Source organism: Heteronotia binoei, chromosome 5 (genome assembly GCF_032191835.1).
Source record: "Heteronotia binoei isolate CCM8104 ecotype False Entrance Well chromosome 5, APGP_CSIRO_Hbin_v1, whole genome shotgun sequence".
Classification (NCBI taxonomy): domain Eukaryota; kingdom Metazoa; phylum Chordata; class Lepidosauria; order Squamata; family Gekkonidae; genus Heteronotia; species Heteronotia binoei.
The window spans coordinates 118,232,528-118,253,947 of record NC_083227.1 but is presented as its reverse complement, the minus strand read 5'-3'; the positions used below and the strand labels follow the sequence as shown (position 1 = coordinate 118,253,947).

The 21,420-nt window shown below is 40.1% G+C and overlaps 2 protein-coding genes across 2 annotated transcripts in view; one reads left to right on the top strand and one right to left on the bottom strand.

Annotated features, from left to right (window-relative positions):
- Nucleotides 1-8,094, top strand: part of NIPAL4 (NIPA like domain containing 4) — a 63,638-nt gene extending 55,544 nt beyond the window's left edge. Inside the window, exons 3-6 of the mRNA XM_060240244.1 lie at nucleotides 4,478-4,534; nucleotides 5,385-5,475; nucleotides 6,043-6,203; nucleotides 7,433-8,094. Of these exons, the coding sequence (XP_060096227.1) occupies nucleotides 4,478-4,534; nucleotides 5,385-5,475; nucleotides 6,043-6,203; nucleotides 7,433-8,037 (914 nt within the window). The 3' untranslated portion in view covers nucleotides 8,038-8,094. The remainder of the gene's footprint in view (nucleotides 1-4,477; nucleotides 4,535-5,384; nucleotides 5,476-6,042; nucleotides 6,204-7,432) is intronic.
- Nucleotides 8,095-13,099: 5,005 nt separating this feature from the next.
- The window catches only part of ADAM19 (ADAM metallopeptidase domain 19), a 90,226-nt gene continuing 81,905 nt past the window's right edge, over nucleotides 13,100-21,420 (bottom strand). The window contains exons 21-23 of the mRNA XM_060240243.1: nucleotides 20,596-20,811; nucleotides 19,067-19,204; nucleotides 13,100-16,505 (exon numbers count right to left, since the gene is read on the bottom strand). Of these exons, the coding sequence (XP_060096226.1) occupies nucleotides 16,452-16,505; nucleotides 19,067-19,204; nucleotides 20,596-20,811 (408 nt within the window). The 3' untranslated portion in view covers nucleotides 13,100-16,451. The remainder of the gene's footprint in view (nucleotides 16,506-19,066; nucleotides 19,205-20,595; nucleotides 20,812-21,420) is intronic.

Below are 21,420 nucleotides of genomic sequence, written 5' to 3'. Positions count from 1 at the left end.
AGTCCTAACACTCTTCAAGTATAAAGCAGAAAAGGAAAAAGAAAATCTGAACCAAGTAAATATGGTGAAGGCTGGAGTTGCAAAATCATTGGGTGAGAGAGTGAACTCTCCACACCCACCCCTCCAAGCTGGGATTTGATCCCAAGATCTCCTATTTACTAGGCAGGCATTTTAACCAACTAAGCCATGGCACAACAATGAGTAGCAGAGCAGCCTTACTTTATCTTAGAAAACCTCTTGAGTGTCGTTTTCCACCCTTATTTTCCATCCTGCATGGTGCTGCCACTCAATGGCAAGGGAAAGTAGAAAGGATCCACATTTAAAGGGTCCTTAGCTTGTATTGTGCATGGTGCGGCCTCTTAACGGCAAGAGAAAAGAGAAGGGACCCACATTTTCCTCTATAAATGGCAATGCATCAGCACCCCAAAGCCTTTCTTTTCTTCTGTCCTGCAAAAATGCTTTTCACTTTACATATGCTTCCCCAGGTTGCACTGATCATCGGTTACCTTATTTTATGAAACAGGCAAACCCCTCCCCCCCGGTTCTCACTTTAAAAAAGCAAGCCTTTCTTGATAATATAATAGTGTTGCTATGCTACTGCACATGTGCAAAAAGAAAGAGGAAGGCTCAGTAAATGAAGTGCATGACAGGAATCGGCATGAACCGCTTTCACTGTAAATGTGGAACACATAGGGCAGGATCAGGCCTTGGATTCAGTAGGATCTTACAGGAGCACAGCTCCTGAATCTTTCTGATAGGTACAGCTGCATAACAATCCCTGGATGAATTCCACCACCTATTTTTCTACAAAACAACTCCTGGGCAGGATCAGGGGAAAAAAACACCTATGAAGATAAAGCCCTATTGCCAAATGAGTGCCGCAAAGTTGAACCATCAAATGTAGGGTTGCCAAGTCCAATTTAAGAAATATCTGGGGACTTTGGGGGTGGAGCCAGGAGACTTTGGGGGCGGAGCCAAGAGCAAGGGTGTGACAAGCATAATTGAACTTCAAGGGAGTTCTGGCCATCACATTTAAAGGGACTGCACAAATTTTTAAATGCATTCCTTCCATAGGAAATAATGAAGGATAGGGGCACCTTCTTTTGGGGCTCATAGAATTGGACCCCCTGGTCCAATCTTTTTGAAACTTGGTAGGTATTTTGGGGAGAGGCACTAGATGCTATACTGAAAATTTGGTGCCTTTATCTCAAAAAACAGCCCCCCCCCAGAGTCCCTGATACCTGCGGTTCAATTCCCCATCATTCCCTATGGGAATCGTTCATGGAGGTGCATGATGGCTCTGGGGGCGGGGCTTCCCCCACCGGCCAGCTGGCTGGGGGAGGGGGGAAGCCTGTAAAACCGGGGGATCCCCCTCTGGGACCTGGGGATTGGGAAGCCTAATCAAATGGGAATTCAGCTTGCCAGTAAAAAGAATTAAGAACGGGTGGAAATGGTCATGGTTGGGAAAGTCTGGATTTTCTGACACACTTTGCAGCTGTTTTCCCTGACCCCATCACTGTAGCAGCCATTTTGTCTCCCTGCCACTGGAGAGCTTTTTTGTTTTAAATTGCCAATTCACTATCATTGTAGCGATATAACATTATCACAAGTTATGTATCAGATTCTCTGAAGCCCCAGCTTTCATTGTTTTACAAAATAAGTTGCTGGCCCTTTTGTTGAAAACAATGTAAGGAGAAAAGCATAGCTCCACTATAAAAGGGGCTGCAAATTTAATGAACCTGTTACCCAGTTCTCTATAATATTATATCAATATAACAATCTCCAATATCTAATTTAAAAACAACAACTGAAGAAACCCTGGTGGCTTGAAGAAGAAGAGACAACCATTGCCAAGGGACATGAGCAGGGAAATTGTGGGAAAGCCTGTCACATGGAAGCACAGTTGCCACTGCACTGTCTCAGCAGTCATAGCAGCAACAGGGAAAACACACGAGCCTGTCCCTATGTGGAAACTGTCCCTATTACAACACCACGTATAACAGAATAAACAAGGATGTCCTAACCCTGCCCATCAAAACATAATCATGTTTGTTAACCTATTGGTGTTTTAGTAGATTGACTAAACCAATTATGTGAAAAAGAATGAAGAAATTCTTATTTGTCAATCACCTTGTCATTCCTGGATTCTAATATCTCAGTTCCTCTTAAACCCCTGCTGTAACAGCAACAACAGCCAAGTTATGACTTTTCTGTACTGTATAATGGAAGGATTCTGTTCCTTACTGAATCCTTCTCATCCGGCAGTGAGGCAGTTTGTTGCTCTTCAGGAGAATGCAGCAACATTTGCCACTGGAGAAAAGAGAAATTCCTTCCCACTAGTAGTGAGCAAAAGGAGCTCCCTTGTGTGCAGTTGTGATAGTTTGTGGCTGATCATTGATCAACAGACAAGTGGATGCCGCTCTGATATAGCAGCAAAATATTAGATACTCACACTGGATATCATGGCATCTGAACTCTTCAATACTGAGATGTTTCAAACAACATTTTAAAATCACCTAAGCTGAATTGGTTACACTTGTATACATTGTAAAGGTAGAGTTGCCCAATCTTTTAAAAACAGTGTTTCAGCATTACTTGGCTAATCATTTGTCCCAGTCAGAGGGTAGTCAACACCAATATGTGGCATGTGAATGTTGCTACAAGAATGTTGCTACACATTTGTTACACAAGTTTCCATTTTGTCTGAAATGTGTTTACCAAGTTGAATGGTAATTCAGGAGATGAATGGTGACCCTTAATAAGGAACGTTTATGATTTTTGTTGCTTTCCATTCCATTTGTCAGAGATTGTGTCCATACATACAAATTTTCCCTGAGTTGGGGAGGGAGAATTATAGGTATTCAGGATTAATTAGCATGATGTATTATGTTATTTAACCCATATAGCTCTCATTTGTTGACTGTGAGAAAAAGTTCTTGCTATTACTATGGGAGAGTGTTTGTGACTCAGTGGTGAAACACATGCTCAGTTGTGAAACACATGCTTGGCATCTAGAAGGCCTTGATCTGAATCCCTGGCAGATCTAGTTGAAGAATCTCAGGTGGCAGGTACTGGGAAAGACCATTCTCTGTTTGAGATCCCAAAGAACCTCTGTCAGGTGGGGCAGATAGATGAACCAATAGTCTGATTCAATAAAAGATAAATGCATATGTATTTGTTTAGCAAATTCATACAGCTAGTGAGTAGGAGCTAGAATGACAATTTCACCTTCAGAGGACCACATTTGTTGAAAATATCCTCAGTAGTTTACTTGCAGTTCAATTCCAAACCCTTTAAGGTCTACTTCAGTCAGTGGATTTAGAACAGTATAGTTTTGGTCTACAGAAGCGGAAGTAGTGAAATCTCAAATGATTAAGTGGGCAATTAATGTAAATAAAGAAATACAGATGGACACATGGGAAAATTTGTGGAAGAACTCTATGAAACTCTCAACATGTCAGAGTATTAAAGAAAACTGTTTTAACATGATGTACAGATGGTATATGACTCCTAAAAAGTTGGCAAAGATGAACAATAAGATGCCAGATAGATGTTGGAAATGTAAAAAACATGAAGGTTCTTTCTACCATATGTGGTGGACTTGTGAAAGAGCGAAAAAATACTGGCAGATGATTCAACAAGAGATTTCTAAGATCTTGGGATACGAATTTAACAAAGTTGCGGAGACTTTTCTGCTGGGATTACAAATGGAAAAATTTCCAAAAGAAGATAGAACTTTAATTTGGTACTTGCTCTCAGCTGCTAGGACATTGTATGTGCAGTTGTGGAAGCAAGAAAAAATACCAGAGAAATGGGATTGGATTGTAAAAGTTATGACATGGAGTGAAATGGACAAGTTAACAAGGACCTTCAGAGACTATGATTTAGAAGTATTTAAGATGGAGTGGGAAAAGTTCAGAAGATACGTAGAAAAAGAGTGGAAAATAAAAGGACATTGGACAATTTTTGATAATGACTAAATACAAGAGGGAGGAGGATATTAATTTTGGTTCTTATTAATTAAGGGTAACTTTAATATTAAGATTTTAAGTATATAATACCGATGGGGGTCAAGTAACAGGGGGAGGGGTGGGTAGAAAGTAATATATGGGATAGATTTTAAAAAAGTAATTATTAATGAAGTAAGAAATGGAAATTTATTACCATATGTTACTAATAAAATTGTTTGAAATCATAAAAAAGAACAGTATAGTTCTGAGGACATCCCTGTCAGGCAGGTTATTCTTCATTTTCATTCAGCAAAAAAAATAAAAACTGTTGTGTCTCTACTACCTATCTGAGTTGTAAATACTTTTGGTATAGCTGACAACTATTATTACCCACAAATAAGGTTTCACTTATGTGTCACATTTTTAGTTTATTTTCAACATGTCACTCCACTTATTTGATCTTCTTGTTTTCATTCAATTTTTAGTTGTCTCATAAGCATGTGTGTCTTCTGTTGTTGCTTTCTTAGGGGATGGAGGTCATGGATACCTAAAGGACTGGCTGTGGTGGGCTGGTTTGCTCACCAGTAAGTATGATTATTCTTAATATTCTGGATTTGTACATGTTAAAATGCTTAACCTTCATGATAAATAAAGACTCAATCCCTCTCAATTTCCTTGTGAGCTAGAGAACACTTCATATTGTACAGCTATAAATGTGGAGATTACTAATAGTCCCTTCTAAATGGTAGCATTCTTTTGCAATGTCTGCGATGCGTGAAAACTACTTTTTGTGGTGATATGAAAAGTCTGCATAGACAGATTCCTCGTGGAAAACAACACCATTGCAGTTGATCTCCAGATGACCAAGATCTGTCCTCCTGGAGAGAAGGCTGCTTTGGAGATTGGTTTTATGCCATTATACCCTGCTGAGGGCCCTCCCTCTACAAACCCTGCTCTTCCCGGGCTCCACCTCCAAAATCTCCAGGTATTTCCCAACCCAGAGCTGGCAGCCCCAAGTGCTACACACAGCCAGTTTCTGTAGCTTCTCTGTGAGGACTGTACTGAATGAGGCCCTACTTTAAGGAGTGTTTGCTTGAAGTGTTATAGTCTTCAGCATAGATGCTTGCTGACCAAAGACAGTGATAAGCCATAACATCACTGTCTGATTTGTTTATCTCTCTTATATGGAGTCCTTTCTATTTTGGGGTTCATTTGTTCTTACCTGCCATGTAACTGTTAAGAAGCTTGTTTTAAAAAAACAAACAAACACAGACACATAACCCCCCTCTTCTTTGTTATGGTCACTGGGTTTCAGTTCTCTTTTGAGACAGATTAACTTAATACCACAAAATGGAAACAAAAGTAGCACATGCATTTGAACAATGGTGTCATATAAAGTGTAATTTTTGGTTTATCTTTTATCTGTTTGCTCAGTGGGTGGAGGAGAAGCTGCCAACTTTGCTGCGTATGCCTTTGCACCTGCAACCATTGTTACTCCTCTTGGAGCACTGAGTGTGCTCATCAGGTGATTTGCTCTTGTTCTCTTTTCTCCTGTAATAGTTATTCTGAGTCCCCAAAGCTCCAAGTGGCACTAATGTGATTTTCTTACAGATAAAAAAAATACTTTGATAACATTCTCTGCTCTGCATAAAGTCAGATATTTACAGTGAGTTGTGCATTTTTTTCACAGTAGAAATTGACCCTTGATAGTTGGTATTCAGTCTTGCAATCCAGCATTCATTTATTCTACATTCCTTCATTTGCAACAAATGATTTATTATTATTATTATTATTATTATTTAATAATAAACAAATAATAATAATGATAACTCTCATCTCACTGGAAGATGCCTTTCCTCATATTGCAACAGTTCATTTTACTAGAATTAATTTCAGTTTTGAAACCTTCCATTCTCCAAGAGACAAGATACCACTCATGTGGTTGATACCAAATGGGAGTATCCAACAACTGTGTGTAAATCATTGACATTTCTCTTCATCTCTGGAAGGAATTCCAGTGTTCTGTAAATCTCTAATAAGTGCACCTTGGCCATCCTCAATAAGCAATTGTTTTTTTCCTGTTCCAACACAGTTCCATTTTGTCTTCATATCTGCTTGGAGAGCGGCTTAATCTGTTGGGGAAATTAGGTTGCATGCTGAGCATTGTGGGCAGCACGGTGCTTGTAATTCATGCTCCTGAGGAAGAGGAAGTCACCACTCTGAATGAAATGTCCTCTAAACTGAAAGAGCCAAGTAAGTACCAAGCACAGTAGCCATGATTATGTTCCCCAGAGAGCACTGAGATCTAGTTCCCAAAATCTTCTGAAAATCCCTGGGCCAAGGGAGGCCAAGCTAAAAACAACAAAGGAGCAGGCCTTTTCAATAATGGCTCCCCAATGGTGGAACCAAGCTGCCAGAGGAGGTGTGGGCCCTGCGGGATCTTAACCAGTTCCATAGGGCTTGTAAAACCGCCCTCTTCCAACTTGCCTTCTAAGGTGGAATCTTGGCAATGATATCAAGCCATCTTTATATATGTACTGAAACTGTAGCACCATTAATTTATATTGGTTTTAAATTATTTATTTAACTTAAAGTCACGGATTTGCATTTAACTGTATTTTATTGTATTAACTGTATTTTATTGTTATATCATGCTATATGTACCATGTCTTGTAAGCCGCCCTGAGCCTGCCTAGGCGGGGAGGGCGGGATATAAATAAAAAATTATTTTATTATGATTATTACGATTAAAGATTTCACAGTCCAGCTGACAATATAATATATTTGAGACACAATTGACATGTGATAGCTGTAGCGTTGAGGCTGTCAGAAGACACTGCTGTGTGGATGGATCTTAAGTGAGACTTCACATCTATAAATACTGATAAGTTTGGCACATGGACCTTCTCCACAGTCCCTTTGCAAAACTATTGAGCCCCCTGCTTTTTGAAACTGCAGGGTTTTAAATAGCAGTTTGGGAATTCTGATTGGATATGCATCTTCTGACAATCTGACTAGAAAAATACAACTGTCAAGCCATGCACACATGGCTTTTTTGGATTAGAGTTGCCAACCATCAGGTGGAGGCTGAAGATCTCTGACTATTACAATTGATCTCCAGGTGATAGAGATCAGTTCACCTTTGGAAGGTGAACTCTATGGCGTTATACCCCATTGAAGTCCCTCTCCTCTCCAAACTCCCCTCCTCAGGCTCCATCTCCAAAATCTCCAGGCATTTCTGACCTGGAGCTGGCAACCCTACTTTGGATTCCCTCTTGGAGATGAGTACTTTGTTTTTCCAGCCCTGTTGAAAGACTTCACATAGCTCTGTTCCTTTGGGTAGAATGATGCCACGTTAATTGATTTAAGTCTTCATATTACTGTGCCTTGCCACATTGTGCCAATATTTGGTTCCCATAGCAGACATGTGAATTTTGATTTGTGTTTTATTTCATAAACTGTCAATTTCTCCCCCTTTGCAGGTTTCCTTGTTTATGCTGGCATTCTGTTGGTGGTCTGCCTGGTTCTGATTTTCTTCGTGGCACCTCGCTGTGGTCAAACCAATATTCTCATCTACCTCACCATCTGTTCTGTCATTGGGGCTTTCTCAGTGTCTTCAGTGAAAGGGCTGGGTATTGCCATCAAGGGCTTTTTTGCTCACCGGCCTGTTTTGCAAAACCCACTGACCTGGATCCTTGTTCTTACTTTAGTGGCTTCTATCACTACCCAAATCAACTACCTCAATAAATCTCTGGACATTTTCAACACTTCCATGGTTTTCCCCATCTACTATGTATTATTTACCACCATAGTCATCACTACTTCAGTTATTCTCTTTAAAGAATGGGTTGCCATGTCTGTGGCAGACATTATTGGGACAGTATGTGGATTCCTTACCATTATTTTAGGAGTGTTTTTACTTCATGTCTTCAAAGATGTGGATCTCAATATGAGGATCCTGCCACAAATACTTCAGAATACTGACCAGACCCAAGTAATCAAGGATGACAAAAATATCCTGATAGAGCTTGATAATTCTGGCACCCCAGTTGACAGCAAACCCAAAGTATTCATGATATATAGCTGAAACCCAAAAAAATGAATCTTCTAGCTTCAGAGACTTGGACCAGACTGTTTTTGGGATATGCATTAAATTAAGTGTGACCATATATTCTGAAAAAGACAACCTCTTTGAACACTATGGATAAGTGCCTTCACTATTTTTCTGCTTAGTGATCCATTTGTTCTTTAACTTTGTCATTCCACTGTACATTCTTCTCTCTGTTATGGGATTGTTACAGATGATATTATGCATGTGCCAAGCCAGCAGACAGATCTTTACTGGTAATTTGAAGAAATTTGGTTTCTGGCCAAATGGCTGAAGCTACTACTACAGTCCTATACAAGGCATCTAAAAATATGCAACCCATAAATTGCCACCTCAAGTGCATAAGAGCAGAAGTAGATGGAAGAAATATTTTCTTCCGAAATCATCTAAAGTATCCCTAACAGCATGAAGAAGAAATGTTTTGCAGGCAGTACCTGGGCTGTGATAGACCAAGGGGATTATTACATTCTGATTCCATGATGCCTCAACAAAAGCTGTTATACTGTATGCTGAAAGTGTTATGGGAAATATATGGCAATTATTTTTTCTAAAAAGCTATGTCATAGAGAGGCTATGCTAGAATTGACACTGTAGCTTCATCTTATTGCCTGGAAGTTCTTCATGTGAGGAAGAATTCAGTCATGTGATTCTGTTCTCTGTAGTGATGAAATCTCAGTAGGATTAGACCATGTATGTGTTTTCATCCTGTGTAGATTTTACAAGCTAATATTTTGTATATATTCACATATACATCCACATCAAGTCCTTTTGGGTTTCTGCAGCTCTAAATAGTATTTGCTTAAATTTTTGAAGTTAGCATATTAATGGTGCTGTTCCTCACCACTCTCATTGATATTGGAGCCTCAGTTTTCCAGTACCAGAGAATAGCAGGAGGCTAATTTATTACATTCAACTTATTTATTATTAATAGTGTTCTGATTTCTTGACCCACAATGCCCACATGATAGCAGTTTGTGGAAAATATATGGCAATTGGAAGGCATGTTCTCTCAAAAAGTAAGTTTCTGAAAAGACATAATATAGTTTATTTTCTGTTAGTATTGGCAAATAGATTTAATGCCTGACAAACTGGCACAACAGTTTTGCAGCTCAGCCCAAGGAGAGATACAAAAATCTGTTTACCAAGTGGCAGCTTACTGTGCTGTACAGACAAGCATGGGGAGTGTTTGGCAGTGTAGAATTTAGTCACGCTCTCACTTTTGTGTTTTTCTGATCAACAGCAGACACATGGTAAAATTCTTCTAACTGAATATTCAGGTGCTAGAGTCAACTGTTCCAAATGTCCAGTGGTTGAATGCCTACTGCTATAAGATACTGCCTCATACTCCTGGTGCCTCAGTAGCATCCTCCTCATGATGGCAGGATAATATGAGTACATGATGTTTCCCCCTTACGATGGAGCAGCAGTCAGCATTTGAGGAATTCACTTAAAATCAAAACATGGGCTCCTTCCAGGTGATTTTGGGTTTGCTATGGCATGGGATTGAGGAGTGGTACTGCAGCATCTCTCACACACTGTCAAAATGATGCAAGATCTGTCTGTATATCACTCAAAGTACCTCAACTGAGTATCAAGAAAACAGTGGCACCCCGTCTGGGAATTATGCTTTGCTTCATTTAAATGAAGAAACTAACCCTTAATATGCAAGACATCCTGTTCTCCATAAAGCTTATATCTTGGAATCATGTGTATGTCTTTTCAGATTCCTTCTTTAAGAAAAGGAGTGGGGGCAGGGGGAGAAAATATCTGTCTTAATTGACCGTTTTGTCTAGGGTTACTAGATGCCCATTCTCTTTCAGTTCTTCTTAAAATACTGATGAAAATATCCTCTTGTTGGGTTGAAAAGTTAGGAATATCCCTAGTTAGTAGCAATTATCACAGCTTCAGTAGTAGGGATATTTGAAATAAGATTTGTCATAGTGATCACTTGTTTGTAGTAGTCAGGAAACATGTCCTCTTTTTTGCTGTTCAAAATATGGTAACCCTGATGTTATCCGTAGATGTTTGTGACAACTCAGATCTCAGATATGATCAAAACCATGTAAACTGGGATTAAGCTAGTGGTGTTTAGGGTGTGATGACAAGCAAATGAGATATGCCTCTCAGGACTGTTTATCATTTTTCCTTAGTCAATGAAAGGTTTTCTTAGCTGAGATAACCAAGAAGTTATTTTTTTAAATTATGTAGTTTAATTGATTGTGGGAAAACACATCAGATCTACAAAGTTGGTTTACAAGCCACACTTTTCAAAATCGTGAGACTGCTGAGCCATGTGTGAAGTTTATTTGACTATGATTTCCAGATTTTAGAAAGCAGCATGATTCCTAAACCAAAAATCACCCAACTTGGTAGACAGAACATTAAGAAAACTAGCTGACATCCTGAGCTGTGGACCAATAGCAAACTAGTTTTGAGTAAAGGGTCCTCAGTTCATGGAGACTTGTCCTTCTTGTCCTGTGATGCTGGCAGCTCACCCCTGCCCCTGAGGTACCACTGCAGATTACAACACAGGGGCTTTTGAAAATAACTGTGTCTCAGTCCAGTTCAAATTAGCACAAAGCTGCATTGGAAAAGAACTGTAATCAAAGGAGATGGCAAACAAATCAGCTGGATATAACTGAGATCTCCTGCCTTCTCCCCAATGCTGTTTTTGCTACTGCTGTCCCAGCAGAAGCACTCCCAGGCTCTACCTGTCTTCCCATGCTGCCAGCCTCTCTCAGATGATACTTTTTCCCTTGTGCTTTTAAATGATTTTTTTTAAAAAAAATCCAGAAAGCAACACATGTAGATGGCCCTAGCTATTATATATAGCCGCCCTGAGCCTGCTTCGGCGGGGGAGGGCGGGATACAAATAAAATTTTACTTACTTACTTACTTTGTTTATGCAGTGCATTCACTGAGGTAAAATTACTCCCAATTTCTGTGAGTAAGCTACTAACCCTCTACTCTGCTCTTATGTTTGTTGTTGAAGTTATAATTTAGGCTGTGTATATCTAAGATTATTCATGAAAAGTTTGATGTATTTCTGAAAACTAAATTGAGATCTATGGAGGCTGTATGTTAAATGATCCTGGACACCTTTTTAGGGATGTTTACATCTGATGGCTTGATTTGGAAAGCCATTTTTAAAAGAAATTACTGGCAGGTGGAACTAACATTGTTTTACATCACTGATATGACCAGGGGTCATTCCATAGAAAAAGAGGTGCTGGAGCTCATTAGCACAAATCATTTGCATATGCCACACACCCGACATCACTGAAAGTTGTACTAAATTGTATCAGCTCAGTATCCATTTTAAAATGCTTTTTGAATTATAATTGTCATCATAAAACCTTACTCCCATCATACTATTTAAATTCCTTTCTCCTGTGTGGCCACAGTGGCATGATGAAGATTTCCATTTGTCTACTTTATATGTTTTGGTTATTTTCCCATTTTTTGAGGGGGGAAATATTAGAAATTTTGTCAAATCTTAGAGTTCAGCAAAATTCTCACAGGGGCAGTTGAACAATGGAGCCCAGAAGTTATTTTGGAGGAGGGGTAAGAAAGAAAGAGCACAATAAAATTTAGAGGTTCTGAAGCTCCACTCCTGTGAGCTCCTGCCCAAAATGAGGACTGGATATGACCATATTTGAGGTAGCACAGTTGCCTACAGAATTATTCTAGTTGTGTTTCCTCTAGCCAATGTATAGTGCTTGCTTTGGCACATAGGAGTAATAGAAATGGGGCAACTAAAATTAATGAAGTAAAAGGACTTTTGGGGGGTGGGATAAAGGCAGTGCTATCTAGTTGTAGAGTTGTGTTCCATTCCTAATGAATTAATGGTTTCATTCTTTATTCTGCTTCAGATTATCAGTGCAAAGATATATTTTGTCAAGAAGTTAAGCCTGAAGCTCTATGAAAATTTAAAATATATGCAAGTTCCGCACCACTGTAGTAGCAACTGGGATCTTTAGAATGCATGTCAACTTCATTTGGTTCGATAAGAGAGAGATCAGGTTTTATGTGTGGACCAGCTATGGATTACAAGAGAACAAGTAAATTCCCAGCTCATTCTAAAGAGCATCTTCCAAAACACTGCAGTCAAAAGTGATCATTGTAGAAAACAAGCCTGTGCTTACAAGGCCTTTAAAAACTCTTAGAAACTTCGTTGCTAATGAATGTGTTTGACAATTAAATGGGATCATTGTAGCTTTGTGAATAGTTTTGATGTACATCTGGGATTTGTCCCCAGGTTTGATTATACAACATTTCAGCACTGTTCATTTATACTTGGAGAGGGAGAATAAAACCTTTTTATATAAACTCTTCAAGTTGGGGATCTATTTTGATACTTTTTTTGCTGCTTTGTATTGCTCTGTATAATGTGTGCTTTCTCATACCAGCAGCAAGGAATAACTAGGGCTACAGTGCCCTCTGCTGTCAATCGGAAATAACTCTTGAGATTATTTTGCTTCGTGTATCATCTGCAACAGAATAGGAGATTTCCCCAAAAACCAACTCTCCTCTCACCCCACCTAGGGCAATATTAACATGTGCTGGTTGGGACAGGTTTCTAGCTAAGTCTTCCCCAGCCTGGCCTCAACTTTCAGCTGAGAAAAGCTTTCTCATTGCTTTTTCCCACTGCTTTTAAACAAATCAACATCTAATTACCTATGTGTGTGCCAAAGCATATATGAGTATTACTCGAACAACTACCTCTGTTGGTGGTGGTGGAACGTGCTTGTCAAATCACAGCTGACTTATGGGGTTGCAACTGACCCCAAGATGGTCTACCATTGACTGCTTTTGCATAGCTACCCTGGACTTCCCTGCCGAGCTTCAGAAATCTGACAAGATCAGGCTGCCTCTGCTAGGAGCAGGTAATTCTTGCTAACTTTGTGGCATAAAACATGCTTTTGGTTTTAGTTCAGAAAAACAAATGTCCCTCAACTATCAGAAATGTGACAAATGTGTACATGACTGTCAAATCCCTGTCTCCATAAATTTATTCAGAAACAAAACCATCCACAACCCATTTAATAATCTGACCACAATGTTTATTAAATATAACTAGGCAAAAGGCACAATAAACTGCATTATTCAAGTATCTGCATAGACGCATCGAAATCACATTGTAAACTTTTCAGATATAAAATGTGACATGTGGTGCATAAGGTCTTCCAAAATAATAATAAAAAAGAAAATTGCAATATTTTTCTCCCAACCTATTCTGTTACCGTTTACATGAAAATATAATTATTTATGGTTTGGTTTACTTAAAGTTGCCAAGTCTCAATGCTCACAGGGCTTCCTTAAGAAGCTGCATAAAAGGAGGAAATTCAGCAGTTCTAGTTCCTTTCTTCAAGTGCAGTAACAATTTGAGAACTCTCGTCTTTTGTCTTGCATAGGATAGAAGCCTTCATCTTCACACTATAGGAATCAGGGAGCACTGAGGAGCGGTAAGGCAGACAGTTACCATTTGGTTCTAGAGCACTTAAAGAAGACCCAATTGACCCTAACTGATCAGTTTTAAATGTTTTATTTGAATTCTATCCAGGTGTTCTTTGAAATAGGCTGAGATGGCTTAAATTTTAGTGAGACCAATGACAAGATTCACTGTTTATAAATCTGACTGAAATGAGAAGAGAGCCTGTTTGTTGTGTCTTCCCATTTCCCAGTTCAGGAATGATTATTGATCACACTGTCCTAATGTGGCCTAAGATTTAGGCTGAATAGATTCAGATCAGCAAGCATGGCTGCTGAATTTACTGAAGAATACACACTTTCCATCCTGGAGTAAATTGCTGGTGTGGAACTTTTAAAGTATATTCTATCAGTTATTTAAATTAAAAGAGAATACAAAATACTTGAGTGTTGTCAGATTTTAAATGAGCGCTCTATGAGATTTTGAAACAAGTGTTGGAACTGATAGGACATAAAGACTACAAGGAGAGAATCTGCAATTATCAGAACCACTTAACAGTGGTTAGATATTCTGTAAATATCAACTACTTACATGCCAATACAGGTACATTATTAAGATTAACTGTTGTCTAACCAAAATTGGATGCATGTTAATAACTATCACCAGAGACTTTTGGGTATCCACTAGGACTCTATATTTTTGAAATTAATTTGGAACAACTGTTTTATAATTCCTCTCTCCAGTCTTAACAGCATAACCAAGTCTGAAATGAAACTGTGGGATTTTAAAGATACTAATACACATTTTAAAACCCCTGTATATTAACAGCCCACCAATCTTAAAGAATCTGCATTAAGAACATCTAGGTAGATGTTCTAAGTAAGCCAAATCATTGTAGTTTCAACTCTGCTATTGAACATCAAAAAGGAAACATCTCTCTATGTATAGCACCAACATATTGCAGAGGAAAAAAGAGACATCACAGTGCAAACACCACACCACAAAGATTTTAAAACCTGAGATAATATACCTAAAGCCTCAGATCAATAATAATGTTGCATCTGCATAACTGGAACTTCTAGGTTGTTTAAAGTGCATAAAGACAGCCTGCACCATGTTGTCCAGTTACAGCAAATTCAGATTTAAATCAGCTGCCTATTAGTCAAAGCACCATGAATGAAACTTCCAGCTGAGCCAACAGATCTTCATTAGGACAGTTCACTGGTTTGTTAATTAGATATTTGCAGGTGAATTCACATGTGCAACCCAGAAAGGAAGTGATCATTTGTTGAGTGAGGTGACTAACAGCAAAATATCATGGTGACAGGACAATAATCTGTAAGTCCCCCACTCCATTGTGATTGCCGTTTGCCTGTAGTACCTTTTCTAGGGGCTTATTCACGTCAGATTTATTGTTTTAGCACCAGCACTAAAATCAGAAATAGGCAAACATTATTTCATTTATACTGAGAACTGATAAAGAATTACATCCCAATTAAATAATTCAAACTTTAACCTTAGGTACTGAACTCTGTGCAGCGGCTTATAAAACCAAGATACCTACCAAAGTTTTATAGTCCCATATGTACATTCTGAATGAAGATTAGACTGCAGAGTAACTTATACTGGGATAAAATTAATAAACTTTCTGTGTGAACAAGCAAGCCCAGTCTAATGAAAGACAAATATGCAAAAACTAAACTGAGTGTACTGTACAAAAATGATTTGTACCCCTCCCAAAAAAACCCTGATAGTTAAATGCAGACCTGTGAAAATTTGAAAGGATCTTGCTAAAATTTGGTTGATGAGATACAACATTTTCTTCTTCTGAAATTGCCTAAAATAATGGTGATGCTCAAACCAGAGTTATTTGGAGTACACTTTTTTCTCTCTCAAGCAGTGATTTGCTAAACTAGTATCTGAAAACATATTCCGTTTTTTTATATATAAAGAGCTACTATAGATACATGTCTATGTCTATGGCATTGGATATGAGGTATGGCTTAACAGTACATGGATGGGGGTCAAGCCCTCCAGGTAAAGGGATGTTTGCACCACTAACCACAGATGATGGGGTACTAAAGGACCAAAAATACCAGTCCCAGAGAGATCATTGTGGGGAATAAAATGCCACAAAATCCTTCTAGCATTCCATGCAGCCAAATAACATAAAGAGGACTATGGAAGCAAAGTGCACAGTAAAGACAAGTATTATGCCACCAATGCTTTGAAAACCTGTAGACCATGATCAGAAAAACTTTGGGATGAACAATGATAGTCCCACCGGAAAAAAAAATTGTATACAGGTAAGTAATAAACCCTGGAAAATTCACTGCAGAGGGAAATAAACTCTCTTCTCTTGATCCAATGTAGCAAAATTCCATGAGATTGGGAAATTCCTCTATATTATGAAGTACTTTGAAGGAATTTCCACTGGCCATGAGAATATAGAAAGGGCATCATGGTACTCTGTTCTCCAGGGGTTGTTCCAGGTTCTAAGCAAGTATGTAAATATGACAGGGTCTTGGGAAATATGACAGAGATGCATTGATGCTGATTAAGTCAGTTCATCTTCAATTCGGATAATTATTGGAAGAGAGATAATCAAGGCCTCTTTCCCCTCCTTTTGGCATACTGTACATTTTGCCACAAATTTCAGTGCTGCCCCTGTAACTCCTATAATGAAAAAAATTCCAAAAGATAAGGCAGGTCCTATTTAGCCTTGGTGTGCACTGTTGAAATGCCAACTCATTTCCAGGGGAGTTGCATCTGCATGTGCCAAGGATGGTAGATAACTTTATTAAAGCCAAGCCTGAAATTTGCCCCATCATCGTATGAGAAGAGCAATTGGAAAATTGTACATGACCAGCATGTCTTCTTTCTGGAAACAAAAGCCAAATATCCCAAGTGAAGTCACTGGTTGGAGGGTACTAGTGTGGATTTTGGTACTGCAATAGAAACATCAGCGGCCATACTTCCAGGTGCTCACGTCTCCAGAATGTTTAATGGCTGAATTCTAGAAAAGAAGAAATGATTACGAGTATTTGTGGAATGGACGCTGTCAGATCAGAGGAACAAGGAAGTCTGCTATAATTCAAGATGATCGGTAGAAGAGAAACATTTAAAAAAAAAATAAGTCACTTGCAACCCTTTTCACTATGCGTGATAGTCTGTGTACTTAGTCTCACTTGCTGCAATAGAACTTACTCTCAATTGTAGTCTGACCGCCGAGCACTTTTCATTTTGCTTCATGAAGCAAATTTCAAAGCTGGTTTTGCAGGCTCCTCCCTACCAGTCAGCTGGCTGGTGGGGGAAAGCCCCGCCCAAACAGCCACCATGCGCCTTTCCACCTGAGAAGGCTTAGAAGAAGCTTGGAAACACCTTGTATTTTGGAAGGTGTGTGTGACTTTAAATTTCAGTAAACGCAAGCTTGAATGGGAGCAGGGCGAGCCAGCAGAGCCATGTGGGTGAATCTCAGAAGCTGTGAGAAAGTAAGAGAGACTCCATTTGTTTTGCATCCATTTTAAAAGTTGTTTGCACAGTAAAATAGTGAAGCTGTGAGAAAATAAGAGAGCCTCCATTTGTTTTGCATTAATTTTAGAAGTCATTTGCACAGTAAAATAGATAGTAAAAAGTAAACCAGAACCTTTTGTTTTCCTGTGTTAGACTGAAGCACTTGGTTGAAATACAGCAGATGGTTATATTTATTTATTTTTCGTATTTCTATCCCGCCCTCCCCGCTGAAGCAGGCTCAGGGCGGCTAATAACATTGAATATCAACAATAAAACAGTAAAACAATAAGAACAATTACAATAATATCAGTTAAAATTAAACAATTTACAATTTAAATTATTAATGCAATTTTAAAACAACAGTTTTGGTGCTAAATTCCATGCCATGATGTTAGGCATCTATGTACTTTGGTTGAAGACCATCTGAAATAATGTTGTTTTGCAGGCCTTGTGGAATTGGGCAAGGTCCCGCAAGGTTCTAACATCATCTGGGAGTTGTTCCACCAGTGGGGGGCCACAATAGAGAAGGCTCTTTCTCTGGTAGCCTTCAATCTCGCCTCCCTCGGCACAGGGATTTCTAATAGATTTTGTGACCCAGATTTGAGTACCCTCTGGGGAATATATGGGGAGAGACGGTCCCTAAGGTAGACAGGTCCTCGGCCATATAGGGCTTTAAAGGTAATAATCAGCACCTTGTAGCGGATCCGGAATACTATTGGCAGCCACTGCAGTCTCTGCAGCCCCAACTGTATATGATCCCAAATAGAGAGACCCAACAGCAACCTGGCTGCCGCATTCTGCACCAGCTGCAGCTTCCGAATTCGGGACATGGGCAGCTCCATGTAGAAAGCATTGCAGTAGTCTAGTCTCGAGGTGACCGTTGCATGAATCACTGTTGCTAAGTCACTGTGCTCTAGGAAGGGAGCCAGCTGTCATGCCCGCCTAAGATGGAAAAAGGTGGATCTCGCAGTGGCTGCTATCTGGGCCTCCATAGCTAATGTGGGCTCCAGTAGCACCCCCAAGCTCTTGACTTCGGGTGCCGATATCAGTGGCACCCCATCAAAGGCTGGTAGAGGGATTTCCCTTCCCAGGCCACCGCGACTCAGACAGAGCACTTCTGTCTTTATTGGATTCAGCTTCAGATGACTCAACCTGAGCCACTCCGCCATGGCTTGTAATGCTGGGGCCAAATTTTCTGGGGCAGAGGCAGGCCGACTATCCATCAGCAGATAAAGCTGGGTGTCATCTGCATACTGATGGCAACCCAGTCCAAATCTCCTCACAATCTGGGCAAGGGGGCGCATATAGATATTGAACAGCATCAGGGAAAGCACTGCCCCCTGAGGCACCCCACAATTAAGCGGGTGCCTCTGGGACGATCGTCCCTCGATCGCCACCCTTTGTCCCCGACCACAGAGAAAGCAGGAAAGCCATTGCAAGGCCAACCCCTGAATCCCAGCGTCGGTGAGGCGGTGAATCAGCAACTGATGGTCGACCATGTCGAACGCCGCCAACAGGTCCAACAACAACAGTACTGCTGACCCACCTCGATCCAGTATTTAACAACTCCCGTAAGTTGCTCCAGTGAGATCACAAAAGTGCGGGCTTGCAAACTCTTTATTTTGGCTGCTTTGTAAGTGTGTGTGTGTTCCATTTAGTGGACATGCAGCTGCTGGGGGATGAGGAACTGAAGACTGTATTCAAGAGAACTGAACTGCTGTATTTTTATTTATTTTAGGGAATGGGAAAGTCTCCAGGCTCCACACCCAAAGTCCCCAGGTATTTTCTAAGCTGGACCTGGCAACCCTATCTGAACTACTAGTCATGGATAACCATTTCCCATTTTCCAGAATGACAGGCAGGGTCCACCAACATTGTGACATCAATAACAGATGAAGCAGCCTCTTTAAAATATTAAGAACTATCTTGCTGGTCATGACTGCTTCCCTGTTTCCAACTTGAGACACACCCAAATAGACCTCTGGTATGATCCAATGAGGCACACTGGTATAGCACAATTGGAAAAGTTGCTTTGCAATAAAAAAAATATCTTACATGCCCCACCTGATGGATTTCTGGATTCCTTGCCACAGCATGTGATGGTACTGCACTTGCATTCATTTTGGGAAGCACAGGTCTCTTGTTTGAAGGAACAGGATTAGCAGGAAGAGCTTTCTGAGGGGCTTGTGGTCTGGAAGAATTCTAGAGCAAATAAAGCAATGATAGTTAAAGTCTCCTTCTGAAGCTCAGCTCAGACAGACAACAAAACCAAAGGCTGTTTTAACAGTATGGTTGCCAGACCCTGCTCCCAGCTGTTGATCATCTTACTGGTAGGGGGACTTGCCAGTATAAAAAAGAAGGCCTAGGTTATATTGCTGGTGTTGCACAGGAAGTGATATCATCATGCAAGGAACTTCTAGGTGATACTCTGTTATTTGGGCAAAAACTCTTATGGTACCAGTTTAATCATAGAGTTTGTGCCCAAATACAAGAGCATTGCCTGGAAGACACTCATGATAACGTCACTTCAAGTGCAACACTGGCAACATGTCCCAGGACTACTACTTTCTACTGGTAAGACCACATTTTCAAATTATTGCTCCCTGGCACTTGCACAGTATGCACTTTGGGCATATGAAATTATCTGGGTCACCATCATGTTTTAAATGTTTTAGTATTTAAATTGGTATCACATTTAAATGGGGCTTATAATTCTTTATATCTGTTGTTTTATTTATGGTTGTAACCCACCCTGAGCCTGGTCGCAGGGGAGGGCGGGGTAGAAATTGCATAAAATACAAAAGTAGATGACCATTCAAATCCTGGCTTGCCTCAACAAATGCTGGGTTCAATGCTGTTTCCCCACTATCTACTATATAGACTAAGCTGAGGAAATAGAAAAGCTAAGGACTCAGGAAGTCTGAGTCATATGATCTGAGGGTGGGGGCCGGAGTGCTCAGAACTCTCAGGATGAGTGAGTGACAGATAACGGCTGGAGAGTCAACTGTCAGCAACTTTCAGAGGGAGACAGTTGAAGTGAGTAGTAGATGGTCAGCAGGAGAGCTGAAGAGAGAGCTGATACAGAGAGCTGTGAAGAGACTTCTGGTGAAGTGAAGCTCGCTGTTAGCTCTGTGGAGACAGCCAGGTGGCTGAGAGTGACAATTGAGTGTCACAGTGAAAGACCTGAGTGGTCACTGAAATATTTACACTACTCTTAAGAATTAACAAGGTTGCTGAGGGAGAGATGAGTGTCTGAGGGAGTCAGGAGGGCTGGGAGCAGACACACCAGTCGACTCAAGAGACCAGACACATAAAGCCCAAGAGGCCAACCTAATTAGAGTTTGGAGAGTGAAGAAAATCAGAACTGTGGATTTTAACTCATTTTACGATATGTTTATATACTGCCCTGTTATTAGTGGACTTGGCTGAGCTGAAACACAGATTATAAATCCAGTGAATAAAATAAATAATAAAATAAATGTTGGAAGCAGATGTTAGGCACCCAAAATTCATACCACTAACTCTGCCCTTATCCAGCCATACAAACAAGTCACCAGATCTAGTACAGAGTCTGTCTGTAGAAAACCATTTACCTGTGGAATGACAACTTTTGGAGCAGGAGGTGCTGGCCTGCTTGGTGGAGTTCGTTTTGCCAAATTCTTCACCTCACTCTGGTGCCCTAGAGTGGGGGGCTTCCTTGTGTTGTTGGCTGGAAATTCAGGTGGTAGCTGAACATGGAGTTTGAACTCTGGAGCTGGCTGGCAGTAAAGCACTTCAGGGTTTGCAGGAACATTCTGTGTGTCAATAACCTTCATACAAGGCACAAAGAATAAGCAAAACAGGTGTAAAGAGACAAAGGCGGAAGTTCAGAACATGCATGTTGCTCCGAGTTCCTTAGAGAAAAATGAAACAGGAATAAGATAGACTTCTGAAGAACACATGTGTAATATATATGGAATTGAGTAAATCAAGAAAATAGACGGGGACAACTCAGGGACACAGGTAGAGAGAGAAAGTGAAGGAACAACTACAGAAAGTGATTCAACAGAAGGTAGGGTTGCCAGGTCTGTGTTGGAAAATACCTGGAGACTTTGGGGGTGGATCCAGGAGTGGGTAAATTTTGGGGAGGGGAAGGGCCTCAGCATGGTGCAATCCCATAGAGTCCACCCTTCAAAGCAGCCATTTTCTCCAGGGGAGCTGACCTTGGCTAGCTGGATCACTGCCAGCTGTAAAAGTGGGAGATCTCCAGGCCTCACATGGAGGCTAATACAACCAGGGTCAAAATCGTGTAGAAATCACTAGACACTGTATATAGTAATGCTAATAAGAATGTTTTAATGAGTTCTTAGGAAATTAATAAAGTATATTTCCAAATACAATGCTGAGAGTTAATTCTTTCAAACTATACTTCATGGCAT